General features: G+C 44.0%; 1 protein-coding gene across 1 annotated transcript in view; it reads right to left on the bottom strand.

Moving 5' to 3' along the window:
• The window catches only part of ADAMTS16 (ADAM metallopeptidase with thrombospondin type 1 motif 16), an 89881-nt gene that overhangs the window by 1824 nt on the left and 60956 nt on the right, over window positions 1-27101 (bottom strand). The window contains exons 18-22 of the mRNA XM_081872597.1: window positions 22827-22953; window positions 12652-12853; window positions 11354-11548; window positions 7573-7791; window positions 2916-3063 (exon numbers count right to left, since the gene is read on the bottom strand). Coding sequence (XP_081728723.1) covers window positions 2916-3063; window positions 7573-7791; window positions 11354-11548; window positions 12652-12853; window positions 22827-22953 — 891 coding nt within the window. The remainder of the gene's footprint in view (window positions 1-2915; window positions 3064-7572; window positions 7792-11353; window positions 11549-12651; window positions 12854-22826; window positions 22954-27101) is intronic.

Below are 27101 nucleotides of genomic sequence, written 5' to 3'. Positions count from 1 at the left end.
AAAACAAGGACGCAGGTGGCGCTGTGGGTTAAACCACAGAGCCTAAGACCTGCTGATCAGAAGGTTAGCGGTTCGAATCCCCGGGACGGGGTGAGCTCTTGTTGCTCGGTCCCTGCTCCTGCCGACCTAGCAGTTTGAAAGCACGTCAAAGTGCAAGTAGATAAATAGGCACCGCTCCGGCGGGAAGGTAAACGGCGTTTCCGCGCGCCGCTCTGGTTCGCCAGAAGCGGCTTAGTCATGCTGGCCACATGACCTGGAAGCTGTACACCGGCTCCCTCGGCCAATAAAGCGAGATGAGCGCCGCAACCCCAGAGTCGTCCACGACGGGAGCTAATGGTCAGGGGTCCCTTTACCTATATCTTACATTCGTAAAATGTAAGATATGGGTTGTGGAAGCAGAAGGAGGCTGGGTCCAAGCTGCAGGAAACCTAATTGCAGTGAGTCTGTTTTCTCATGTGATTTTATATGTAACCCCAGTGCGTTTCCTAAGTGTCCCCACTCACGACGCCACTGATGAAGAAAATGTCAATAGGATGTTAGAAGGATGTTGGAATGAAGTTATGTGGTTTTAGCAGAAATGATATAAAGGATTAAGTAAAAATGGGTAGTTAATTGGTGAAAGAAGAGAGTGTAAAATTACAGTCTGTTAAGATAAATTATTAGGATAAAAACAAAGATGGAAAGGATTTGCTGAAATACCTAATTGAACTAGAATACAAAAAAGGGAGGTGTGAGGAGGTCAAGGAAACAAGCAAATGAAAAATAAGTTATGGGAAGGTTTGACTTGTTTTTTTCTTTTTCTTTTTTTTCTTAATTGTTTGTATTTTTCTGGGTTTTTTTCTTTTTTTATTTTCTGCTTGCCTGTATTTATGTGATGTATTGTATTGTTTTTTTCTTGCTTAATTTAGTGTTTTCTTTTTGTAATCTTTAAAATTGGAATAAATATTATTTTTTTTTAAAAAAGAAAATGTCAAGAAGACTGCTCACTTTTTATAATGGGCGGCATTGTGGCCGGGCATCCAGGCTCTCGCGGTCATCTCCCCTTGATGCTCCCCTGGCGCCAACCCCTGGGTGCGTTATGGCTGCGGGAGTTTTAAACTGTGGTGCGGCCAGGGGGGTTTCCCTCTCTTGCCTCCTCACCAGATCTCCCAACCCACCCGCCCTCTTTTTCAGCTTTTGTTTTTATTTATTTTATTTTTTAATTTCAGTGCAAAATTACAACGAAAATTTTGTGAATATTTAAATCTGGCAAGACTCACAGCATTCATAAGGGGACAGTCGGACCAAAAATTATTAAAAGAATGGGGATGTGCTAAAGAGTATATGAAAAAAAACATTGTTCTGGAGTAAACATATCTGTATGTAATGAATGAAGCTTTGCAGGGTTAAAGAAAGAGAAAAATGGTATAAAAAGTATATAGAGGTAATCTACATTAGACACAACAACTTAGAAAGAGTAAAAATTTTGAGGTGTTAGAAAAAAGGAAGGAAGTCAATATGTGTTTATGTATGTAATGATTATATTAGAATGATGATATGGTTTTATTTGTAGATGTGTTTTTTGTTTTTGTTTTTTGTGTTCTTTTTTCTCTTCTGTTTTCTTTTCTTGTTTGTACTGTTTTATTTTGGATTCGATGTTTGTAATTTTTGTTGTAATTTTGCTCTTTTCCAGCTTTTGTATGACAAGACCTTGCTATGGACAAATGTCAGCCGCCTTACGGTTGGGGCTGGGTAGGAATTTTCCCACTTGGCGAATTGGCACCTGCCACTGGGTTTTCACCTACCTCGTAGCAATCACTGCAACTTTGTAAGGTTAAGCATTGGGCAAGACTTTGTTTAATGGAGAGTAGGTTGTAGCTTCTGCCTGCCCCTCCCCGATAAGGGTATCCGGGGGTGCGGATCCTGTCCGAAGCCCGGATGTGGGCTAGGGCCATGTCACGACCCCAACTGGGACCTCTCGGGGTGCCCCTATAAGATGTAAGTCATAGAGCTCCCTCTTTTGGTGGTTTACCCTTAATTTGACTCCCTGTAGATGGGTGGGAGTTAAGATATAGATTGGCTTCACCCAATGCCTAAGCCAATCCGCTCACATCTGTAACCAAGAAAGTTCTGGCCTGTTTTAGCCCATAAACCTAAATACTTGCGTCTGTGTGTTTATTAATCAGTAGGGAACTGGGGGCCCTGGGGCCATGAGGCCTTGGCACCCAAGAAAGCCATGCTGAGAGCAGCGCCTCTCTTCAGCCAGAATGCCCCATTGCCTAGACTGCTGCAGCCAAATCTTTACAGGTGGAGAGGCTGTTCTGACAGGGGAAAGTCCCACCTGAGAAAGCTTGGCTGATGGAGGTTTGGATGGCACAGATCAGCACTGTGCAAAGCTCTCCTTCTCAGGTGAGGCTGTTGTCCTAAGCAGGTTTGCCACCTTGCCAGAGAAGACTTGGCTGCAGGATGTAGGAAAGGTGTGGATTTGTTAGTCCCTCTGTGGGTTAAATCACAGAGCCTAGGACTTGCCAATCAGAAGGTTGGCGGTTCAAATCCCCACGACGGGGTGAGCTCCCGTTGCTCAGTCCCTGCTCCTGCCAACCTAGCAGTTTGAAAGCACGTCAAAGTGCAAGTAGATAAATAGGTACTGCTCCGGCAGGAAGGTAAACGGTGTTTCTGTGTGCTGCTCTGGTTCACCAGAAGCGGCTTAGTCATGCTGGGCACATGACCCAGAAGCTGTACACTGGCTCCCTTGGCCAATAAAGTGAAATGAGCGCCGCAACCCCAGAGTCGGCCATGACTGGACCTAATCGTCAGGGGTCCCCTTTACCTTTACCTTACAACCCCTTAACCTCAGTTGGTCTGCTCAGCGAGTCCAAACCTTAAATGCAAAAGTGGAAGTTGGGAAAAACAGCAACAAAAGAAACAGAATTTACCTTTCTTTTCAGGAAGAGGGCAGAAGTTGGTGTTACAGGCCTGCGAGGCGACCGGCTTCTGGTGTAGCAGACATCCAGTGGCTGACCTCCCGTTGGCTAGACACTGAACTGACCTGACTTGCATGCCTCCTCCACAGGTTGTTGTGCACTGTAAGGGAAAGCGGAGTCCAACCGTACGTTTAATAGAATGCAAACCTTTTGAAAATGTCAATGTGTAAACAGAGTAGTAAAGACAAGAGCGTAATTGCTGCAAATTTCAGCAATGCTGCTCCAGTAATAGATCTCTGCAGTATTCCTGCTACCTGTTTACTTTGGATTATTACTGTCAAATATGCAGATAGGCCCTTTCACTTGCTGCCCAACCCTATACCTGTTAATATAGACATAAAGCAAAGGGCATAAGATTGAATGTTCAGCTGCTTTATCTGGTCCCTTGTGATTTATGTCCTCATTGGGCTACAGTTGCATGTCGAGGTCCCCAGGTCCACCCCAATAACTCACACATCACACAGAAATTTTTGTTTAAGATTTTTGGCATAATTTCGGCCACAACTTTATTAAAATACAAATTTGTGAGTGGTTGCGTAGGCATTGGTTGCGACTATCTGCCCCCACCATGGGGGACAGACTGACATTCCGCACGATGCGAAAGTCAGAATGGGGGAATACACTTGGGGGTTACGCGGAGTAGGGAACCTGCCCTCACCCCAAATGCAACCAGGAGCTCATTGCTATGGCCCGAGCCCCCTTGACAGAGTGGACAAGCAATAGTTAGCTCCCAATTCCTTTAACGGAATCCCTTGCAGCAGCAGCATTAGAGGGGCAGGCACAGCCAATCCATGCCCCTCAACCAACCAAACCATAAACCAATGCCTAACCGCGAACCTTACAAGTTGTGACGATTTGCTACACAGTAGGCAAAAACCAAATGGCCCCAGCCAATCAGCCAGATGGACAAAATTCCTACCAGGCCCCCACTCCAAAGCAGATGACCCCATGACAGGCATAGCAAGGTTAAAGCAAATAACCCTATTCTAGGGAGGGAGGGACGGGCAATCCAATGCACGGGCGAAAAGAGGAAGCCCTAGCCTCGTGCAAGGAGTTTTACTATTTCTGGCTGTCAATCAATAAATGGCAACATTAACTTCTTCCCAACAACAAGGGAAGCGCCAATCGCATCAGTGGCCAACGATCAATTAGCCCGCCCCCCAACTTTGGAGTGTCCTGGCAGCCCTCACCGCAACACGTGCTCTCCATGAAGGAGAACACGCTTTCCCACCATCCCTGAACCTGGAGGGCCAGAGCTACAGTTTGGAAATCACAGGGAACTCTGGGAAGGAGGGTTGACTGTTAAATCGTTCTGGGAATAGTAGCTCTGGGAGGGGAACAGGGATCTCCTAACAACTCTCAGCCCCCATAGCAAATTACAGCTCCCAGGTTTTTTTGAGGGGGAAGCCATGCCTGTTTAAAGTGGAATAAGAGTGCTTTAACTGTATGCAAGGAACGTGTTGCCAAATCAAATGAAGATTCCCTCTTTTTAAAAAAACTATTAAAAAACCAAAAACGGGTTTTAATTGATTTGTCTAACTAACCAATGATCCCCAAAACACTTATTTGGGTGTAGATCATTGAGCTCAGTGGGGCTTAGGTTAAGATGAATAGGGTTTCAAGATGTGCAATAGTTCATAGTTTCCCCTAATGCCAATTTCCAGTCAGAACTTGGAAATTCATTCATCGGCCTCAAAAAGCGCAAGTTTCCCAGGAAGCTACAAGCTTTCCCTTCCATTTTCTCAGGAACACTATGGGCTTATCCACATCTCTGTTTGCCCCACTGCTTTCCTCCAGGGAACCTGCTCTTTAGCACTGAATTGGAACAAACTGCAGTTGGGTTTTCTGTGGATTGCTGTTTGTTCTGATTTAGTGCTAAAGAGTGGGTTTTCCAGAGGAAAGTGGCAGGGAAAAGGCAAAACCGCTCAGATGGTTTCAGCAAGTTATTTGCAGTTTCCAATCTTAAGTTTGGATCACTCTATTTCTGAATCAGTTTGTGATTCCCCCCTCCCCCCAAAAAAAAGTATGTATGAAAAAATTGAACATAGTACATGTTCCTCAATATATGCACTTTTGTCTAATGTATGCATTTTTCCAATTTTATTTAACACAATGCAATTTTATGCCATTTTCACTAATGTGCACATTTTTATGTGCACTTTCCCTTTAAAACTTTGTCTGAGGGGTATGGTCTGAAAGCACACGAGGCTACCACCTTCCTGATGGTGGTCAGTGCCTGGGTGGATGACTGCCTGGAAACTAGATATATACTACCTTAAGTTCCATGAAAGAAGAAAGGCAAGATATAAATGTAATAAAACAACGACAACAACAGTAGTTAGCATCAGCATCAGCAGCAACAACAACAGTAAGCTTCTTTAGTCAATTATTTGGACAGCAGCCTGCAAAAAATTTAAGGCTAGCTGCATTTCAGTTTGCATATTGGTTCAAGAAGCGTGAATGAGGTCAATCTGCATTAAAATGTGAATGGGGTTATTTCCTTTCTCATCCTCTGCTTGTTTTGCTCCAGAGAGCTAAGTGGAAGTCCACAAATCTATGTGCCGGTTCCTATACAACGCCCCTGCTGGACTTCATTTCATGGTCATTCTAGAATGCAATAAAGAGATAGAACCCAGGAGCAAAATATGATATATTTTGCAATGTTATAGTCATTTCCTCCAAACCAAACGTTTATTTTTTTAGTACCATCCTTCCGATGAAAGGTAACTTCCATAAACTTAAACTGCCAGCTCAAAAACGAATGTCCAAATGGTGCAGCCAATCCAAGAATAAACCTCCATGGGCATCAAGCCATTGTATCTTTACAGTCCTCTCAAGTGCTTAGCATGGCTTATGGTGTGAAAATGCTTACAAGCAACTGAGCACCAGCAAGCCATTAATAGGTAACCTAAAACTGTGCTAAGTGCAGGGGACTTGCTGGTTTCTATGTCATAAACACATAGACGCTTCCCTGATAACTGATAGGTATAATGATCTGCAACAATAAGGTACTTATTTCTACAGGACATGGACTTACCCCAAACCTTTAGATTTGAATAAAGCTGGCCCCACTTCAATGTTCTTTTCTGAATATGTCACTAAAATAATTGGACACCTTAATAAGCGGCTGGTGTGAGACAGCCCAAAGTGCTTCGTAAAGCAAATAAAATGCATTCTCTTCCATAATTTATCGATGAATATATTTTCCCTTCAGAATTACGGTTTTCGTGTTTACTGTCCACATATCTTTGATGTCTGCTAAAACATTTTTGTTTTGGTGAGCCTTTTTGGACATGTGAACAAGGGATACATACATATTTTAAACTTTGCAGATTTTATTTGTATATTGATAATTTGTTTTAAATTGTTCGGGTGGTGCTGTGGGTTAAGCCACAGAGCCTAGGAATTGCCGATCAGAAAGTTGGCGGTTCGAATCCCCACGACGGGGTGAGCTCCCGTTGTTCGGTCTCTGCTCCTGCCAACCTAGCAGTTCGAAAGCACGTCAAAGTGCAAGTAGATAAATAGGTCACTTGCAGAGGACTTGGGTTACTGCTCCAGGTTTCTCTCTTTCCGCACTCTTTGCCAATCAGCTGTCATCATCTGCCGGCCTTTTCCATGCCAAGTTCTGATATCGGGCAGTAATCTTGGGGGAAGAGAGAAAACCATGGGCAGATTCCCGAGGCTGCCTGAAGTCCGCTCCTAAGGTCAATGACTAGAACATCTGTTCAAACAGTAGAACAAGGGAAATTGTGAGCGCAGAGTGTCCTATGATTTCTGTCTGCATTTCATTACTGGTTCCTAGATACAGTGGCAGAAGTGGAATATATATGTGGCTGTTAAATACAGCAGAAAACAAGGCTGGAGGAGTCTAAACAAGCTGTGCTTACTGTTATATATTGGGTTTAACACATTTTATGTTACAAGGCAGGGACACGGGTGGCGCTGTGGGTTAAACCACAGAGCCTAGGACTTGCCAATCAGAAGGTCGGCGGTTCAAATCCCCGTGACGGGGTGAGCTCCCATTGTTCGGTTCCTGCTCCTGCCAACCTAGCAGTTCAAAAGCATGTCAAAGTGCAAGTAGATAAATAGGTAACGCTCCAGCGGGAAGGTAAACGGCGTTTCCATGCGCTGCTCTGGTTCTCCAGAAGCAGCTTAGTCATGCTGGCCACATGACCCAGAAGCTGTACGCCGGCTCCCTTGGCCAGTAAAGCGAGATGAGCGCCGCAACCCCAGAGTCGGCCACGAGTGGACCTAATGGTCAGGGGTCCCTTTACCTTTACCTTACTCTATATAGCTTCTAAATAAATAAGGGGTACAAAACATTCACACATTAGAATGCACAATATTTATATTGCACTTGAGAGAGGGGTTCAAAGCCCTTTTGCTATGTGCCCTTTCTTTCATCTGCCCTGACTGCCAATCAATCAATTTCCCACACATTTGTAGCCTCTATACTACACAAGCCAGCTCTCTCCATAGACCAGACCTGGAAGTAAAAGACCATGCCAGCAGCACAAACACAGGGCAAAGAGACACTGTTTGAAAGAAACATGATGGATGAGGTCTAATGTGAAATAGAAAACGGGTTCAAAGTTAGCGGCATCCTTACCTGAGACCAAGAAGAGGAAAACCAGCTGCCTTGACTTACTGGTGAATAAGCAGAGTGCCTGGGACATGGGTTTAAGATGCAGGCTTTTTCCAGGTCTATGTTGGGTTTCTGAAGGTGGGAACACTTCTTAGGAGCAAGTTCTCTGTATTTTCCAGAAACATATTTTTCTGCACAGTTCAGTGTCCTCCTCTGCACTCCCTTTCCACATGTCACAGAGCACTAGAAAAGGAGGTGCAGGGAAAAGAATACAGTGAGAATGCATTAGTATTAAATCGTTTAGGTCCCCTATCGCTCTTACACCTTCACCAGAACACTATACAGTGGTACCTCGGGTTAAGTACTTAATTCGTTCCAGAGGTCTGTACTTAACCTGAAACTGTTCTTAACCTGAAGCACCACTTTAGCTAATGGGGCCTCCTGCTGCCGCCGGAGCACGATTTCTGTTCTCATCCTGAAGCAAAGTTCTTAACCTTAGGTAATATTTCTGGGTTAGCGGAGTCTGTAACCTGAAGTGTATGTAACCTGAAGCGTATGTAACCCGAGGTACCACTGTAAATATGGCTTAACTGTGCTTTTGGTCTGATCAGCATCTCTGCAGTCAGCACAAGAATATTTCCACATTGGTTGCTCAGTGATTAATGCTTCTGATCAGCATTCAAGCAAGTTATCTTCTATTCCTCCCCCTCCCCAGTTTTTTTAATTTTAATTTTCAAACTGACACTCCACATTCTATGGCATAATCAGGGGTGGCCAAGACATTGGCACCTGGCAGGGTGGTGGGGATCTGCAAGGATTTCTCCTTAAGGAGCCTCTGCAAAGACTCACCAGCCCTCTGGGGTGAGGCGCTGTGCATTGGAATGCCTCACTTTCGCCAAGATTCATTCCATCATTTGTATGCCACTTTTACACACCCACACCCACACCCACACACCCCCCCCCCACACACACCAGACTCAGTGACTCACAGCAAAGAAGCAGGGATGCATTTCAAACACACATTACAAATTTTTTTTGTGATATTATATACTGTATTTTTCCGTGTATAAGACCAGGTTGTTGTTTTTTAACCAGGTTGTTGTTTTTGAAATTGGGGCTCGTCTTATACATAGGTAGTGCTGAGGGGTGTTTTCTTAATTTGGAGGCCCCCAAAATAGGGGGTGTCTTATACATGGGGCATAGCTGTCAACTTTTCCTTTTTCTTGTGAGGAATCCTATTCGGAATAAGGGAATTTCCCTTATAAAGGGGAAACGTTGACAGCTATGACATGGGGGCGCCTTATACACAGAAAAATACAGTCATATTTCCTAATAAGATAGCAAAACAAAAATAATAGCATAACACAACAGCATGCCAAATCCCACTTTTCAATACAGTGGTACCTCGGGTTAAGAACTTAATTCGTTCCGGAGGTCTGTTTTTAACCTGAAACTGTTCTTAACCTGAAGCACCTCCTGAAACAGCCTCCTGCTGCTGCCACGCAGTCGGAGCACAATTTCTGTTCTTTTCCTGAAGCAAAGTTCTTAACCTGAGGTACTATTTCTGGGTTAGTGGAGCCTGTAACTTGAAGCGTATGTAACCTGAAGCGTATGTAACCCGAGGTACCACTGTACAGTGGTGCCCCGCAAGACGAATGCCTCGCAAGACAAAAAACGCGCAAGACGAAAGAGTTTTCCGTTTTTTGAGTCATTCCGCAAGACGAATTTCCCTATGGGCTTGCTTCGCAAGACAAAACGTCTTGCGAGTTCTTGCGAGTTTTTTCCCTTTTTCTTAAAGCCGCTAAGCCGCTAATAGCCGCTAAGCCGCTAAGCCGCTAATAGCCGCTAAGCCGCTAATAGCCGTGCTTCGCAAGACGAAAAAAACGCTAGACGAAGAGACTCGCAGAATGGATTAATTTCGTCTTGCGAGGTACCACTGTACTATAAACCTACAAGATTACTTAAACAACATGCAGCAGCCAATAGCAAAAGACTGACAAGGGAGCTTCATAGTTTCACCTTAGTCCTAGAGACGCCCCTCACAAGATGCTGCTCCCTGCCCTCCTTATCAGACTTCTCATAAGATTTGGGGACAAGGAGGGAATTCCATAGATTTTGGTGTGGGTCTCTCTTAGCCCCAGGGGTGGGGGAGAGGAGCAAGCAGTGCTGCGTCACTCTGCCACCTCCCTTACCTGGTCTGCTTCTCTGGCGGGGGCGGAATCAGTGGGGTGGGCAGGGGCACCGCCTCTTGCCCTTCTGCTGCCTGAGGTGGTTGCTTCACCCCACCTCATGGGTGGGCCGGTTCTGGGCATAACTAACTGCCTGCACTCGCCGCTTTTGGTCACTGCTGGAGGGAGTGACAATGTACAGTGCACTGCTGCCGCTACATGGATTATAATGACGTATTTATTTATATCCCGCCTTTTCCCCTGAAAGGGACTCGAGGCAACTTACAGATAAAACAGTAATTTGCCTTTGCGACTTGCTTCTGGTTGGCTACAGTGGGAAAGCAGCTAATGGACCTTGGGTCTGATCCAGCTTCACATCGTTTACATCGTAATCCTGTTGGTCGCAGGGGTGTGAATGGCAGGTGTATATCCTTAAACATCTGTCTACATGTGTCTTATTAAAGCTCCCTGACGCACACAAACCACAGTTTGGGTATTTGCTGAAGGAGGCAAATGATTAATACCGCAAGCACATTTGCGCTGTGCGGAACCGCTACTCGATGAACAGTCAAAGCTTGGCTCTTCCACAGTGTTATGAGAGACAAGGTGTTATTTTAATTTCCAGTAGATTGGGTCTTCCCTTAAAGAGGGCACGTGTTGCAGTGAGACCTGGCAACCTGGGTGGGTACGTTTGGATAGCCACAACACCCGATTGGTAGGTCTCTTGATACAGGGTTCAATCAGGCCAATGGGACGCAGGCTAAACGGATCAAGGGACCTATATAAACCTATGCATGTGACCCAGAGCTTCCTCTTTCGGTGCATGCATTGGAACACCCGCCCACCTCTCCCTATATTAAGGGCTTGCGCGCTTGACCTTGCTATGCCATTGTGTGTTGTGTGTCATTGGGACAGGGGCACGGCAGGAATTTTCCTACTTGGATGATTGGCTGTTACCATTTGGGTTTCGCCTGCTGCGTAGCAAATCGTCACAACTTGTAAGGTTGCGGATAGGCTCTGGTTCAGGTGATAGGGGTGGGAGAACGCTCTCGCCATCCCTATGTGAAGGGTATTCTGTTCAAGGAATCCAGGGACTCAATGGTTTGGTCAACCCTGTGAGGGGGTTGTGCCTGTGCCTGAGTCCAGGGGGCGCATTTGGGTGGCGGAGATAGCCTGCTCCCGGTGGCTTTCCACTTATCCAGGTGCTCACCCTAGGCTCACCTATGCTGGTGCCCTGGGTCAGCGCTACCTGCAATGGTGCAGGGAACTAGTCGAACCAGAGCCTATGCAACCACTCACTTGCTGTAATCAATAAAGTTGTGGCCTAAATTCTGCCAAAAACCAAAACTAAAATTTGAGTCTTGTCTGAATTTATTTAAGGGGGAGGTTTAAAGGTCTAAACACGCAACAGTTTCTTCTTGGATAAGATCTGCAGAAATCCCATTGTGAAACCCTGACGAGATAGCATTTTTTAAAATCCCTTGTTTTCCGAATAAGTTATAATTGTGTGTGGGAGAGAAATGTGCTTAAAGATGTGCTCTATAGTGCACATATTTAGAAATAAATTCTCTGCAGGTTTGAAATTCCGTTTAAGATAGAAGTTGTAATGAACAGAAATGCCCTCTCCATTTGCTCACCTCGGTCCATGTGGACACAAACCACTGGATCTTCTTGTGTTTGTGGCATCGCTTCAGGAGGCACGTTTCCTGCATCTTCGGTTTCAGTTCTGAGGCACAGGCAGCATCGGACAGAACCTGAGCCCAGGGAGTAGAACTGGAGCTTTTGCACAAAACCACTCTTTTCCTCCAGCCTTTCCCACATGTTCGAGAGCACTGAGAAAATGGAACGGGATACAAACATTTAGGGGTTGATGCTTTCCAGAAGTTGCAGGTGGGTGGGAGGGAATCAAGACATAATTAAATATGTTAGTAGGATACTTTTTTTATATATTTTTACAAATCCGGGGCATTAATCAGTTCAATAAAAAAACAACCCACCGCTAAATTTACTGCATGTTAGAAAAATATTTTAAGAAAAATTATTCTTACAAATGTCTCAGATTTAGAACATTAGGACCACCATGTGAATGAAGTCAAAGGTCTACAAGCAAATCGTCCTCCACTCTGACTAATTTATACTTGGAGGCATATTACTGGACTGCAAGGGACGCGGGTGGTGCTGTGGTCTAAACCACTGAGCCTCTTGGGCTTGTCAATCGGAAGGTCGGCGGTTCAAATCCCCGCGACGGGATGAGCGCCCATTGCTCTGTCCCAGCTCTTGCCAACCTAGCAGTTCGAAAGCACACCAGTGCAAGTAGATAAATAGGTACTGCTGTGGTGGGAAGGTAAACGGCGTTTCCATGTGCTCAGGCTTCCGTCACGGTGTTCTGTTGTGCCAGAAGCAGTTTAGTCATGCTGGCCACGTGACCTGGAAAGCTGTCTGTGGACAAACGCCACCTCCCTCAGCCTGACAGCGAGATGAGCGCTGCAACCCCATAGTTGCCTTTGACTGGACTTAACTGTCCAGGGATCCTTTACCTTACCTATCAGACTGCAGATGGAAACAGGAAGTCTGGAGCACATGAGTGAATAGTGGGAGCTTTTTGTGCTGGGGCTCGGCCAGGGCACCTTAAATATTCTGGGAGTGGACCTGAGGAGAGCCTATCTGCCCCTTCAAGCCCACCCACTAGGAGGGTCCTGCCTCCAAACCTGCCTGCCATTGGTCATTTTGTAGGCAGGCTTGGATCCAAATACCCAGCTGGTAAAGGGGAGCTCTAAGCTTCTTCCAGCCAGCAGGGGAGCCTCCATCATCTGTAGCCCCCATGCTGGATCCTGTGATACAAGGCATTGCTGGCCTGCAACGCCGCCAGACCTAAAAGGGTAAGCTGTCGGAACAGCTCCAATATTTGACGAAAGCTCCTGTGAATTTTGTTTACCTCAGACCAGGACCCAGCACTCCAGGTCGGTGGGCAGTTTTGTTTGTTGCAGAGTTCCCTGTTGGCTGGGGCCGGGAATCGACAAAGAGAATCCGACACCCATTCTGGCTTGTAGTGAATTCTCTGCATGCAACGAACGTAGCGGTACCTCTCGCCTGCTCCACACGTCAAGCTGCACTCGCTCCAGTTGCCGACAGACCAGCTAGACGAGGAGGAAGAAGGAAAGGTTCAAAGAAAGGCATTTAGCTTTTGGGGATGATACCAGGGGCAAGGAATCTATTTGCACCCATGTTCCCCCATGGGCAAACTTTTGAGACACACGACAATGGTGGATGCAGCCAAAGTGGTGTTGGAAAAATGGGTGGCGCTCTTATATTTAGAAAGCACAGTGCAACCACCCAAAAGTCAGGCATTTCCACACACACACACTCATCTTTCGATCCTCAAATCCAGGCATCGCCACAGTTAAAGGTACAATGCAGACAGCCAAATGAGCTCAAGATGGATGTGGAGCAGCAGCAGCGCAGCCCAGGGAGCATCCTGAGGGCCAGAGAGAGAACTGGAGGTCCACATTCAGTACCCAGGCCTGAGATTCTCCACCCCTGGCCTAAGCCAATGTGAATGACATTCGACTCATTTCTAAGCACCGTATTTCCATTCAGGATCTTCTCCAAAGATCTCAAAGCTATTTAATGTTCTCCTCATCACAGGAGGATAAGCAGAACTCAGACAAGAGTCGCCTAGGAAATTCAGTGGGTAGAGGAAATTTTTGGAGCATCAGGTACAGCCATAGATTCTTTTTGGAATTTGGTTGTATAATACTTACACCAGATATATTTGGTGATGGGGTGGGGAGGGGTGCAGTAAGCAATCTGGGAGGGTGGGAACAGCCCCAAAACGGTTCTGAACTATCAATCAAGCCTCAGTACTGAAAAATACTGTTTCCCACACCTGTTATTCTGACAGTCTTAACTACTGAAGTGTATGTTGTAAATTAAAATTTCCTTCCAGTTCTTGAGATACTTGATCCCTTAGAAAAGTTGGATACAAATATTTTAATAAAACAACCACATTAAAAATAGCGGGAGTGCTATCTTTTATAGCGACCTTACGATCAAGGGAGACATACCAGTTGAGGAAGGTCCAGTTTGAGAGAGAAATGGTATGTACAGTTAAGAGTATAAGCTGTGAGCCAAGGCATTCCTGCTTCACTTTAAGTAACCAAACAATTAAACCTGTGTGTTGCAAATAATTATCAGTAATATCCAAGGCAACACGATGACCAAGTACAACAATGCAATGTCAATATAAACTCTTTATATAATCTATACAGAACATTGAACAGTATGAAATATGCACTCTCTGCAAAACCAAATAAACAGAAATCTTATAAATCTCTGAAAATCACAAAAAATGCACTCTTGATGGATTCTCTTGAAAACATAGAACCAAATAAACTTATAAGTCTCAGAAGGTCTTTGTAGACTATGCGAGTCTCTGAAAGAAGTAATGGGTCAGATTCTTATCTGGTGAAAACAAGCCATAAATCTTTGTTTTATGACGTCCAACGCTGTCGAAGTGGTCCGCAAACAGACGTCGTGAACAGTGATTCCGGATATACACTGTGTCATGAAATTTTTCTTCAGCACAGCAGAAGGATGCAGAAATACTTCACAAACTGCAAATGAAACGATGACCTGTATATGCATGATAACTGACAATAATTCAAATTATTATAAACTGTACGCATGAATAATTTGAGTTATTGTCAAATGTTCATTTGCAGTTTACGAAGCATTTCTGCATCAGACTCACTTTAGTCATGAATTTGCTGGATGGCTCTTTGCAAATCAGTAGCTTCCTGCCTGATTCATGATATGCTTGGGGGGGGGGGGGAGGACTGTCAAATGTTGTTTTGTTTTTTATTGCACATTTCAAAATACATTCTAGAAGAAAGGTGCAGATTACATCATGCACCCTCCCGCATCTCAGTGCTGCTATGAGAGAAATAATTCAGTGTGATGGGGACTCCCCCTCAATCCATCATCGCATATTGGTAAGTGTTAAATGTTCGGAAGAAGTCAGACACCCAAGGCAGTATATGTTCCTCAACTACGTTTATTTAACATTTGTCAGTGACAACAGCTCACTCATAGGAAAACAAGAACCGAACTGACTGGACAACACAATAATAATGCCGAACAAGAAATGACTGTTGACAGTTGACAGTTGAAAGTGCATGCGCTTACTTGCCATTAGAACATTCGTCTACCAATGCTTATATGATTGGTTAGAATGCGCCTTGTAACATAAAGGTAAAGGTAAACAAACAAAACAAGACTCTGATCTCACACAAGTTAAGAACTATAGACCGATATCTCTGTTAAACACAGATTATAAGATTTTTTCGGGTATTTTGGCAACAAGATTCAAGAAGATATTGCAAGAATATATCCATAAGGATCAGGCAGGTTTCCTTCCTGGCAGACATATGAAGGACAATGTAAGAAACATAAGAAATATTTTGGAATATTTGACTGCCAGTAATGAGAGACAAGCCGTTTTAATGTTTGTGGATGCAGAGAAAGCGTTTGATAATGTTTCATGGGAATTCATGTTGAAAAATTTGGAAATGATGGATGTGGGAGAAGATTTTTATAACGACATAAAGGTAATATATTCAGAACAGAGAGCAAAATTGATCGTAAACAACGTAATTACAGAGGATGTGAATATAAAGAAAGGTACAAGACAGGGATGCCCTCTTTCACCACTGTTATTCATTACGGTTCTGGAGGTTCTGCTTAGTTCAATCAGGCAAAATGAACTAATAAAGGGGGTAACAGTAGGTCAAAATCAATATAAAGTTAAAGCCTTTGCCGATGATCTGGTAATTACGGTGGAAGATCCGACAAGTAGTCTAAAAGAAGTTATAAAAGAAATTGACCAATTTGGAAGAGTGGCCGGATTTGTATTAAATAAGAGGAAAACTAAACTTATGGTGAAGAATTTGGATCAAAGTTTGATAGAAGAAGTGCAAAGAGAAACAGAGATGGAAGTGGCGAAGAAGGTAAAATATCTAGGAATATGGTTAACCCCAAAAAACATTGATTTATTTCAAAATAACTATGTGACAACCTGGAACACTATTAAAAGAGACCTCGAAGTGTGGAGTAGGATGAAACTATCTTTTTGGGGCAGAATCTCTTCAATCAAGATGAGCGTGCTTCCAAAGATGTTGTTTCTATTTCAAATGATTCCAATAATCAAGGGGACAAAGATCTTCAGAGAGTGGCAAAGAATGATTTCAAAATATATCTGGCAGGGCAAAAAGCCACGAATACAATTTAAGTTACTAACTGATGCAAAAGAAAGAGGTGGCTTCGCCCTGCCAGACCTGAAACTTTATTATGAAGCATCTTGTCTCTGTTGGATAAAGGACTGGATAACACTAAAAAACAATAAGTTACTGGACTTGGAAGGGTTTGACAACAGGTTTGGTTGGCACGCTTACTTATGGTTGGGGAAGAAGAAAGCTCATAAAAGTTTTGCCAATCATATTTTTAGAGGTGCCCTAACAGAAATATGGGATAGGTACCAAAATATTTTGGAACCAAATGTACCTCATTGGTTATCCCCACTGGAGGTCATGAGTGTCAAAAAGATAAATATGAGAGAGGACTGGATGACTTATGGAGACATTGTAATTAAAGAAGTGGGGAGATGGAAATTGAAGCCATATGAACAAGTTAAAAAATACGTATATGATTGGTTTCACTACTTCCAAACAAATGAAATGTTTAAAAAGGATTGTAAAGAGAGGAGATATATTGAAGGAGAGTCTAGATTTCAGAAAGAGATAATAAATAATGACTATAAGGTATTGTCAAAAATGTACAAAATGCTATTGGAATGGCAAACAAAAGACGAAGAAGTCAAATCGGTTATGATACATTGGGCCAGGGACTTTGGTTATAATATACAGCTAGCAGATTGGGAGAAGGTATGGAAGGAAAACATGAAATTCACTGCATGTATGACGATAAAGGAAAACATTATGAAAATGGTATATAGATGGTACATCACTCCCGTTAAATTAGCAAAAATGTATAAGACATGTAATAAATGTTGGAAGTGTAAGGAAAGGGAAGGGTCATTTTACTATATGTGGTGGGAGTGTAAGAAAGTAAAAGGCTTCTGGGAAATGATATATAATGAGTTGAAAAAGATGTTTAAATATACGTTTGCGAAAAAACCAGAAGCCTTTTTGTTAGGAATCACAGGAAGAGAAATCAATAGAAGTGATTATAAACTTTTTCAATATGCAGTGACTGCGGCAAGAATTTTAATGGCTCAAAAATGGAAACAAGAAGAATTACCAACATTGGAGGAATGGAGACGGAAATTGATAGACTTTGCTGAATTAGATAAACTGACAGGAAAAATTAGATATCAAAAAGATCACAAGTTCAACCAGGACTGGAGAAAGTTTATGATTTATCTGGAAAATATTTGTGATGAACAGACAACGCTAGTTGGATTTAAAGAGGCTTTGTGAGGAGAAAGGGTATTGTAAAAGAGAAACGAGCTGTAAAGATTTATAAACTGGCAATACAACGATAAAGGAAATGTGAACTAAATTTAAAACTATGAGGATTGTGGAGGGAGCGGGGGGAAGTCTAAAAGAATTTTGTATTATATTGGATATGAATGTGCTTATACAAATTTGTAAAAGAAAAATCTTCTTAAAAAAATAATAATAATAATAATAATAATAATAATAATAATAATAATAAAAGGTAAAGGTAAAGGGACCCCTGACCATTAGGTCCAGTCGTGGCCGACCTTGGGGTTGCAGCGCTCATCTCGCTTTATTGACCAAGGGAGCCGGCGTACAGCTTCTGGGTCATGTGGCCAGCATGACTAAGCTGCTTCTGGAGAACCAGAGCAGCGCATGGAAACGCCGTTTACCTTCCCGCTGGAGCGTTACCTATTTATCTACTTGCACTTTGACATGCTTTTGAACTGCTAGGTTGGCAGGAGCAGGAACCGAACAATGGGAGCTCACCCCGTCACGGGGATTTGAACCGCCGACCTTCTGATTGGCAAGTCCTAGGCTCTGTGGTTTAACCCACAGCGCCACCCGTGTCCCTGCCTTGTAACATAAAATGTGTTAAACCCAATATATAACAGTAAGCACAGCTTGTTTAGACTCCTCCAGCCTTGTTTTCTGCTGTATTTAACAGCCACATATATATTCCACTTCTGCCACTGTATCTAGGAACCAGTAATGAAATGCAGACAGAAATCATAGGACACTCTGCGCTCACAATTTCCCTTGTTCTACTGTTTGAACAGATGTTCTAGTCATTGACCTTAGGAGCGGACTTCAGGCAGCCTCGGGAATCTGCCCATGGTTTTCTCTCTTCCCCCAAGATTACTGCCCGATATCAGAACTTGGCATGGAAAAGGCCGGCAGATGATGACAGCTGATTGGCAAAGAGTGCGGAAAGAGAGAAACCTGGAGCAGTAACCCAAGTCCTCTGCAAGTGACCTAAAACATTCCCGTCAACACGTCTGGGATGTTCTACTTCACAGCTATCTCTTCCCCTCTCCCCCCCCCCTCTTCAAAACTTGTTGCCTAAACCATGAATGCACAACACTTCACTCCAAGGTGAAACTGTGTGATGGGCGGGGAACAAATATTATTATTATTATTATTATTATTATTATTATTATTATTATTATTATTATTATTAATACAATGGTACCTCGGGTTACATACGCTTCAGGTTACATACGCTTCAGGTTACACACTCCGCTAACCCAGAAATAGTGCTTCAGGTTAAGAACTTTGCTTCAGGAGAAGAACAGAAATCAGGCTCCGGCGGCGTGGCAGCAGCAGGAAGCCCCATTAGCTAAAGTGGTGCTTCAGGTTAAGAACAGTTTCAGGTTAAGCACGGACCTCCGGAATGAATTAAGTACTTAACCCGAGGTACCACTGTAGTAATAATAATAATAATAATAATAATAATAATAATAATAATAATAATAATTTCCCATAAACACATATTATTCCGTGAAGCATGTAACACCAAACTGTTACTGGACACAAATCCTGAACTAGGACTTAGTTTCAGGGCTGCTAATCTCACCAAGTCAAAGTCAAGAGATCTTTTTTCTCCGTCTTCATCATTCTGTCCTCAAACCCTGCCTTGAATAGGCGGCTTTGGTTCTGCTGATATTTATGAAAACAGGAGCAAGAAATCAATTGAAAGAGGGGCTGAGCACAGAAATTGCTTTTACAGCTATCTCAGTGGCCTCCTCTCCACGTCTATGAGAAAATTCTGTTTTTCTATATGGGGGGCGCCTTCAAAAGTGTGACCCCCCCAACTACCTACAGCTTCATTGGTGTAGCCTATAAACTCTGCAACCACTTGGTTCTACTTGGAGTGTCGTCCAGTCCCTTTTTTTGCACTGTGCAAACCACCGTAGCTTTGCTCCTTCCTGTACCGCTCAGAGAACATTGCATATGTTGGTGGTTCCCACTCTGCGAGAAGTGAGGTTGCAGGGAACCAGGCAGAGGGCCTTCTTGGTGGTGGCACCCACCCTGTGGAACATCCTCCCATCAGATGTCAAGGAAATAAACAAGGAAATAAATCGCGCCGAACCCGGAAGTACTGCAATGGGTTACTTCCGGGTTTTGGCGCTTGCACAGAAACACAAAATGATGTCACTCACATGTGGAGAAGCACCAAAATCATGTCACGTGCGTGCGCAGATGCAGCACTTCAGGCTGCGAACATGCCTCCTGCACGGATCACATTTTCAACCAGAGGTATGACTGTACCTGACTTTTAGAAGACATCTGAAGGCAGCCCTGTTTAGGGAAGTTTTTAATATTTGATGTTTTCTCATTTTTAATATTCTGTTGGGAGCCGCCCAGAGTGGCTGGGGAAACCCAGCCAGATGGGTGGGGTATTTTATTTTTATTTTATTTTTATTTTATTATTATTGTTATTGTTGTTGTTGTTGTTGTTGTTGTTGTTGTTGTTGTTATTACAAGGGGAGAATGAAGCCCTTGAGCTGGTAAAGATCCCCGGCCCTGCTGTACGCACTTACTTGGGAGTAAGTCCCACGGACCCAGCGGAACTAGCTTCTGAATAAGCATGCATAGGATGACTTGACCTGCAATTTCCACAATGGGCAACAGCAGCTTGGAGAAGAGTTGCAGGATGAGCTCCTTCTATATGGTGCAGCATGTTCTTTCTTTTTTTCAAGATTACTTTTGTTGCATGGGAAAGAACCATGCCATAAAGGGCTCTCATGCCAAAAAGGTCACATGAGAAAGGGTCCCTGTCAATCATTTCCTGTTAAAAATTCCCTCTCATTCACTTCTATCAACTACGCCAGCTCAGGCCTAATTAATGGTCATGTCAGGGGGGATGATGGGTCATCTCTGTCACACAACCACAGAACACCTTGTTTCAATCCGTACCTAACATTGCTGTTAGTAGCCTAGTTTGAATATCACTGTAAGGGCTTACCCACAGGTACCTTTAAGCACAGGTTGGTGCTTAAAAGCTCTCTATCCAGGCATTTATTTTTTATTGTTTGCTCCAAGCTTTCCTCATCAAAACCTGCTCTTTAGCGCTCAGCTGAAGCAAATGTCCATTCAGCTTTTTCACGGATTGCCATTTGCTCCAGTTAAGCTTTAAAGAACAGGTTTTCACAGGAAAACCTACCAAGCAGAAAAAGGAAGAAGAAAGAAAGGAAGAAAAGGTATTTGAACACTGAGTTTTAACATGTGGGCTGTGCTTGGAAGGAGCAAAGGAAAGCTAAGTGTGGATAAGCCTATGGTCAAATGATAGCTTACTGGTACTGTGTACATGTGTGAATTGCTCATGCGAGTTCCATCAGCCCCCAAACCTGGGGTTAGCCACCCCCTGCTCTACAGTTTGCCATCACTTCCTGTTAGACCAAATGAAGTGAGTGCGTTTCCTTAGACCTGAGAAATCAAATCAATAAATAATAATGATAAATAAGGATTAAACTGGAATTAACCGGAATTGTATCATCATCTTCTATTACCCATGAGAAGAACGTTACATAAATGTTTTACGCTGCACAAGTTTTGATTATGCTCAGCAATTTAACAACCAGCTTAAGCTTTGCTCTGGTGTAAGCCTAATATTTATAGACTTCATGAGCTAGCTCAGCTGGCTTAAATGCTCAAATCTGGGACTGCAGCCAAACCCCTTCAGGGCTTGCAGCCATGAATTCTAAAATATCCCATGTAGAACCCAGAAATGATGTCTGGAAGGTTCAGATGGCAATGCGATGTCTCTTTTAACTTGAGAGAGTGCACATAAATGATGTAAGGCACTATATGTGCACACAGAGCCATGATATAACTGCTTGCCCATTTTAACATGTGCTGTGATTAAATAACTATTTCACTACGATGATTCAGGATCAATGAAATTAGAAGTGTCCTCAAAGTGCTGGAGTGCCTAAAAATTAAAAACAGTATGCTTCTTTCTGAAACTGCAATTCTAGGTAGGCAGTTTTTTTCTGCAGGATATTTTATTCTCGACTGTATTACTTTTTCTTGCAGGATCCCAAATGAGAGTTTGGTTGTTATATTTAATAAGAGGCATGCAAACCTGAATGTGATATCTCTCTATCTCCATTATTCAATGTTTTTCCCCTCCTTCATACGCTAACACAACTAAGATCCTGATGAGAAGTCATATTTGTCATGTGAAAAATGACCCCTGAGCATCAAAAGACAGAGAGCAGAAAGCACAGCCCTTTGGCAACCGCTCTCTGTCAAAAGTCTAGCCAGCATGGTGCTCTCCAGATATTATAAACTACAACTCCCATGATGCCCCATGTTTCCGGGGCTGATGGTACCTAAAGTCGGCAACACCTGGAGGGCTTATTTTATTGCTCCATAGCAGGTAATTGGATACCCCTAAGTGTCCCGATTTAACTGGGACATCCTGGATGGACAGAAGTCACCCCAGCTTCTGATCCCATCCCAGATGTCCCATTTTAGCTCCTGTGCTCTGGTGCTTTTTTTTTGGTTCTGTGCTGTGGCTTGAGTCAGTTGGCTCACACCAGAGCGCAGGGTCAAAAATTGGAAGGAAACTTACTGGGACCCTGCACATCACTACTACTCCTCTTCCTCCTGCTGCTGCAGCACTTCTGGAAATATGTCTACAGCGTCGTAGGAGGTGGAGGCTGGTCTGTGCAACATCTTGTGATGCTGTGCAGGCCAGGGCAACCTTCCCCAGGCCAGTCTGGTCTGTACAGCATCTCCTGATGCTGAAGAACAGGAGGCAGAAGACAGCAGACAAAGGTATTATTATCAACAAATAATAGTAATAATACTCAGCATTTCACTCTTCAATATATCGAGTCTTCGTAACTTAAGAACCATCAAGCCAGGCATGGCTGACAATCCAAATATTCAGTTTAAACGGTTTTGAGAACAGGTAAGGTAGTTTACTGTGGGACGCGGGTGGGGCTGTGATCTAAACCACAGAGCCTAGGGCTTGGTGATCAGAAGGTTGGCGGTTCGAATCCCCGTGACAGGGTGAGCTCCTGTTGCTCGGTCCCTGCTCCTGCCAACCTAGCAGTTCAAAAGCATGTCAAAGTGCAAGTAGATAAATAGGTACCGCTCTGGCGGGAAGGTAAACGGCGTTTCTGTGTGCTGCTCTGGTTCGCCAGAAGCGGCTTAGTCATGCTGGCCACATGACCTGGACGCTGTATACCGGCTCCCTCGGCCAATAAAACGAGATGAGCGCCACAATCCCAGAGTCGTCCGCGACTGGACCTAGTAGTTGGGGTCCCTTTACCTTTAAGGTAGTTTACTACTACAGTGGTATCTTGGTTTTTGAAGTTAATCCGTTCCAGAAGTCCGTTTTTAAACCAAAACTGTTCTTAAACCGAGGCACGCTTTCCCTAACGAGGCCTCGCGCCGCCGGTGCCCTTCCACCATCGGATTTTTATCCAGAAACAAACTGGTAGCCAGTGCAGATTGAACAAAACCTCAATAACATTCCCTGGGAAAGCCTCGGAAACTTTTCCTCAAAAAGTTGTGTTGCAAGCATTTTTAAATAAATGCATGCACCAAGAGGAAACACACAATTTGTGATGGGTTTTATTACCTGGGAGGGCAAGCTGCCATTTTGCAAGGAACAATTCCAGGAGCTGGTTGAGTCTTGGGGTTACAGAAAGAAGGATCCACCTGTACCTGCCCGTCTTTGTAGCAACTTGCTTTTGTGACCATTTGACCTGCATACAAAAGAACACAGGTGGCTAGTACCAAGTTGCAAACAGCTGCATGCATCCGAAACCCAATCTCTTGGTTATCTCAAATCCACCATGTACGTCTTACATAACCCAATGTAAACAGCAACCTCGTTTTTCTGATTGCCTCCTGTGGTTTGGGTGTCCAGCTCAAATAAACAAGTCTGGTGTTTTCCTTAGGTATTTGCTAATTACATGACTGATTATCTCAGAGCAGCTCTGGTAATCATATATAAGATTTCCCTCTAATGCTTATTCCACAGTTGTCCTCTTCCCCTTCTGCAGTCCCTCTTTCTTTCCCTCTCGTTCCCACCCATGGCTCTTCTCTTACGGACATAACTGGGATCTAAACCTGAATCGTGGTTATTTTAGCGAAGAGGTTAAGAGATTTTGTGACGTATAGCTGCATAAAACTAAGCTTTTGGGGAGAAGGTTCCAGAACACCTGGCTTCCTTTCCATTCATAGGGATGTATGTGAGCAAATTTCAATGACCAAATCAGGGAAATGCTTCAGATTTTTGCAGAAGAGAACAAGTGTTCTGTTAGAGTAGTCTATTTAGGAATATTTACAAAATTCTCCTCATCCAAATTGGTCTCTGGATTTGGGGGTTCTGAAGTAGCTAATCATGCAGCAAGATTGTTTTCTTCTGCTATGGAGGTTAGGTCCTTAATCAATGGCTTCCAGTTACAAGAAAGGAGATTCCGACTAAGCCTCAGGAAGAACTTTCTGACGGTAAGAGCTGTTCAAGAGTGGAACAGATTCCCTCAGAAGGTGGTGGACTCTCCATCATTGGAGCTTTTTAAGGAAAGACTAGGTGGCTACCTGTCACTGATGCTTTAGTTGAGATTCCTGCATTGCAGGGAGCTGGGTTAGATGATCCTAGAGAATCATTCCAAATCTACAGTTCTGTGATTCTATGATTCAGTCCACCAATCTTTTTTTTTAAAAAAAATTCAGACCATGTACACAGTTTGCTAAAGCTCAGGAGTGCATATGGGCATTGATTAAATCACATGACAACAACAACAAATCTTCATGTAATTGCACGATCACATCAACAATACTTTTTGCGCAGAGTTTTAAAATCAAAGCACATATGTGCGCTGTCAACAGAATGTCAAGAGAAAACTGTAGCAAACTAAGCACGCACCAATTCCTAAATGAATTTTGAAAATTCTCCAAGAACCAGAAGGTAGCAGAGTGCAACAAGAGGCAAAATCAATACACACAGAGGGACAACAGAACAGGACAGGGGGCATCTGCTCACACTTCAGTCTTATTTGCTTATGCAGAAATAGAGCTACATAGATCAAGAGTGCTGGGATGGTGCCTATATAATGGGAAGGGTCTAGTTCACACAAATAGTTGTGTGGTGGCTGCTTAGATTGCAAGCGTGTTCCACGCAGTGTGTTTGATAGTCACTGCATGCCTTTTGTGCATCATTCCCAGAAGGCTTACTTTAGACAAAGCTCTAAGTGTGCAGAGAGGCCTTCCTTAACCTTGATGCGGTAGGACTACAATCCCCATCATGGCCAGCCCACATGGCCAGTGGTCAGGGATGATGGGGTTTGTAGTCCCAACATCGTATGGAGGTCAGGTTTGAGGAAGGGCCGTGTGGTCATGTATGATGGCAGATCAGCACTGCACCCAAGCCTTCCAACGGGTACAGCTGTCCATCTCAAAGCTCAACAGTCTTACATGTGGTGGATATAACAGGACCCATGCAAGCAATGCCTTACATTCACAGGGCGACATGGTGCAGTCATGGACATATAGTATCTGCAAAAGGAACGTGCAGTTTGGCCCTGTGCGCACTGGACTTAAACATTTGCTCCATCCCCCCAATTGTTCTTCATAAGGAGGCCTTGCCCTAGATCAATGGCAGCATTTCAGGCCACTATAGAGGGTGGGAAGAACATCCTGCTAACCTATGGTTGATGCTTTCCCCAATAACTCCCTTTGGCCTTGCACCTTCTTTCTCCTCTGCTGTCACAGACACTTATCTGTGGGGGGTTGGCAAGGTGGCAGTGCCTCTCAATGTTTATTTAATAACTCAAGAACACGCCACACGTTGCTTGTTCAGACACATGATGGGGAATCCTCTACGAAAGGCAAAGTCCCATGAACACAGTGAAGGAAATGTTTCAAAGAGTCACCTGTAGACAAGCAGAGACCAACTCCTTTCCTACTGTATTTCCCCCCCACTTCCCCTCACAGATCTGCTTGCCAGCATACTTTTGTTACCTCGCAGCACTTTGCATGAACTTGCTTTCTCCTGACACAAAGAAAACGGAACGTAAATTCCTTTCAAAACTACCAATAAAAGGCGGTGTGTGAGGCGACTTAACCCTTCACCCAGTGTTGGAAGCATTCTATCCCTCAATTTATTCCCCTTCTATTATCAGGCCTCCCTGCCTCCGCAGTCTGCCTCATGTGCTGAGCTCGGCTATTTTTGTTTGTTACACAATGTGTGGCTTGCTGCGCCTCCAGACAAACTGGTCATGCATTTTATAGACTTGCCCGTCACATGCTGTCTGCACAATTAATGAGCAAGAAGTTCAGAGGCTTAAATGATAACAGTGACAGCACAGGATAGTTCCAGCAAGAGGGAATTACTCCGAATTGTTTTGAGAAGCAAGCGTTGGGAGGAAAGGCAACCAGAGCCTTTTCATCTGCACAGATAAAGCAGATGTCTGTCTTCCCGACATTTCCTTACTCGTTAATTCTCATGTTTTATGCGATCTTTCACATGATGTACAATCCACTCCTTGAAATTTAGTGGCACCAAGCAGAAACTTACAACTCATTTCCATGTTGTTTCCAGGAAAAAGAAAACCCATTTGCAACTCAGTTGACTTAGAAAATCACAGGAATTTTGCATTTTCATTTGTCATGACCATGCCACCGCTGTTCACTTTATGGAATCTGGGGTGGAATCTCTCCTCTAAAACACTTCAGAACACCAGCTTCAAGCATTAGCATATAAACATTTATACATGGCATTTCTCTCCAAATTGCCAGACATGTTTTTTTGGCCTCTTTGTATTGTTCTCATGGCACCATCCTCTTAGCTCAGGGGTCAGCAAACTTTTTCAGCAGGGGGCCGGTCCACTGTCCCTCAGACCTTGTGGGGGGCTGGACTATACAGACATACCTCAGAATGGGTTGCTTCCGGGTTTTGGTGCGTGTGCATGCGCAGAAGCACTAAATCATGCTTTGTGCGTGTGCAGAAGTGCCAAATCGCGACCCATGCATGCGCAGACGTGGCGCTGCGGGTTGTGAACGTGCCTCCCGCATGGATCACGTTCGCAACCCGAGTGTCCACTGTATTTTGAAAAAAAAAAATTCCTATGCCCCACAAATAACCCAGAGATGCATTTTAAATAAAAGGACACATTCTACTCATGTAAAAACATGCTGATTCCCGGACCGTCAGCAGGCCAGATTGAGAAAGTGTTTCGGCCGGATCCGACCCCTGGGCCTTAGTTTGCCTATCCATGTCTTAGCTCTTCCTGTCCAGCTGGCACGGGAACAGTTAGCATTTCAGAGAAAGTTACCTTGAAGGTCCCGGGTAACCTCCTACGTAGCAACCTAAATTTAGTTTCCAGGGCCACACAACTACATTTCCTCAGGCCACAGATGCCAGCATGTTCCAAGATGACCATGGACTCCTCTCCTTTTCAATTTAGATTATTTGTGTGACATCCACAAACTTTGCACCAGGCAGGCGAGTCACCAGGAGGTAATCCACGCACCCTTCACAAACCCAGTGGTTTATGCCCATATAATGATCACACCCTTGCACTACGAGGATCCCTCTTGCTGCTGGAAGATCCTCCATAGAAGATATCAGGTTTGTCCCACAAGGAATGGGTCTCTTCTAAAATACAGTGGTACCTCGCAAGACGAATGCCTCACTAGACGAAAAACGCGCAAGACGAAAGGGTTTTCCGTTTCTTGAGTTGCTTCGCAAGACGAATTTCCCTATGGGCTTGCTTCGCAAGATGAAAACGTCTTGCGGGTTTGCTTCCTTTTTCTTAAAGCCGTTAATACCCAGGGAATCCGCGCTCCGCAAGACGAAAAAAATCGCAAGACGAAGCAACTCGCGGAACGAATTAATTTCGTCTTGCGA

Source organism: Podarcis erhardii, assembly GCF_964252035.2.
Source record: "Podarcis erhardii genome assembly, chromosome: 8".
Classification (NCBI taxonomy): domain Eukaryota; kingdom Metazoa; phylum Chordata; class Lepidosauria; order Squamata; family Lacertidae; genus Podarcis; species Podarcis erhardii.
Note: the sequence above shows the minus strand (reverse complement) of the source record. Positions and strands in the feature narration are given on the sequence as shown.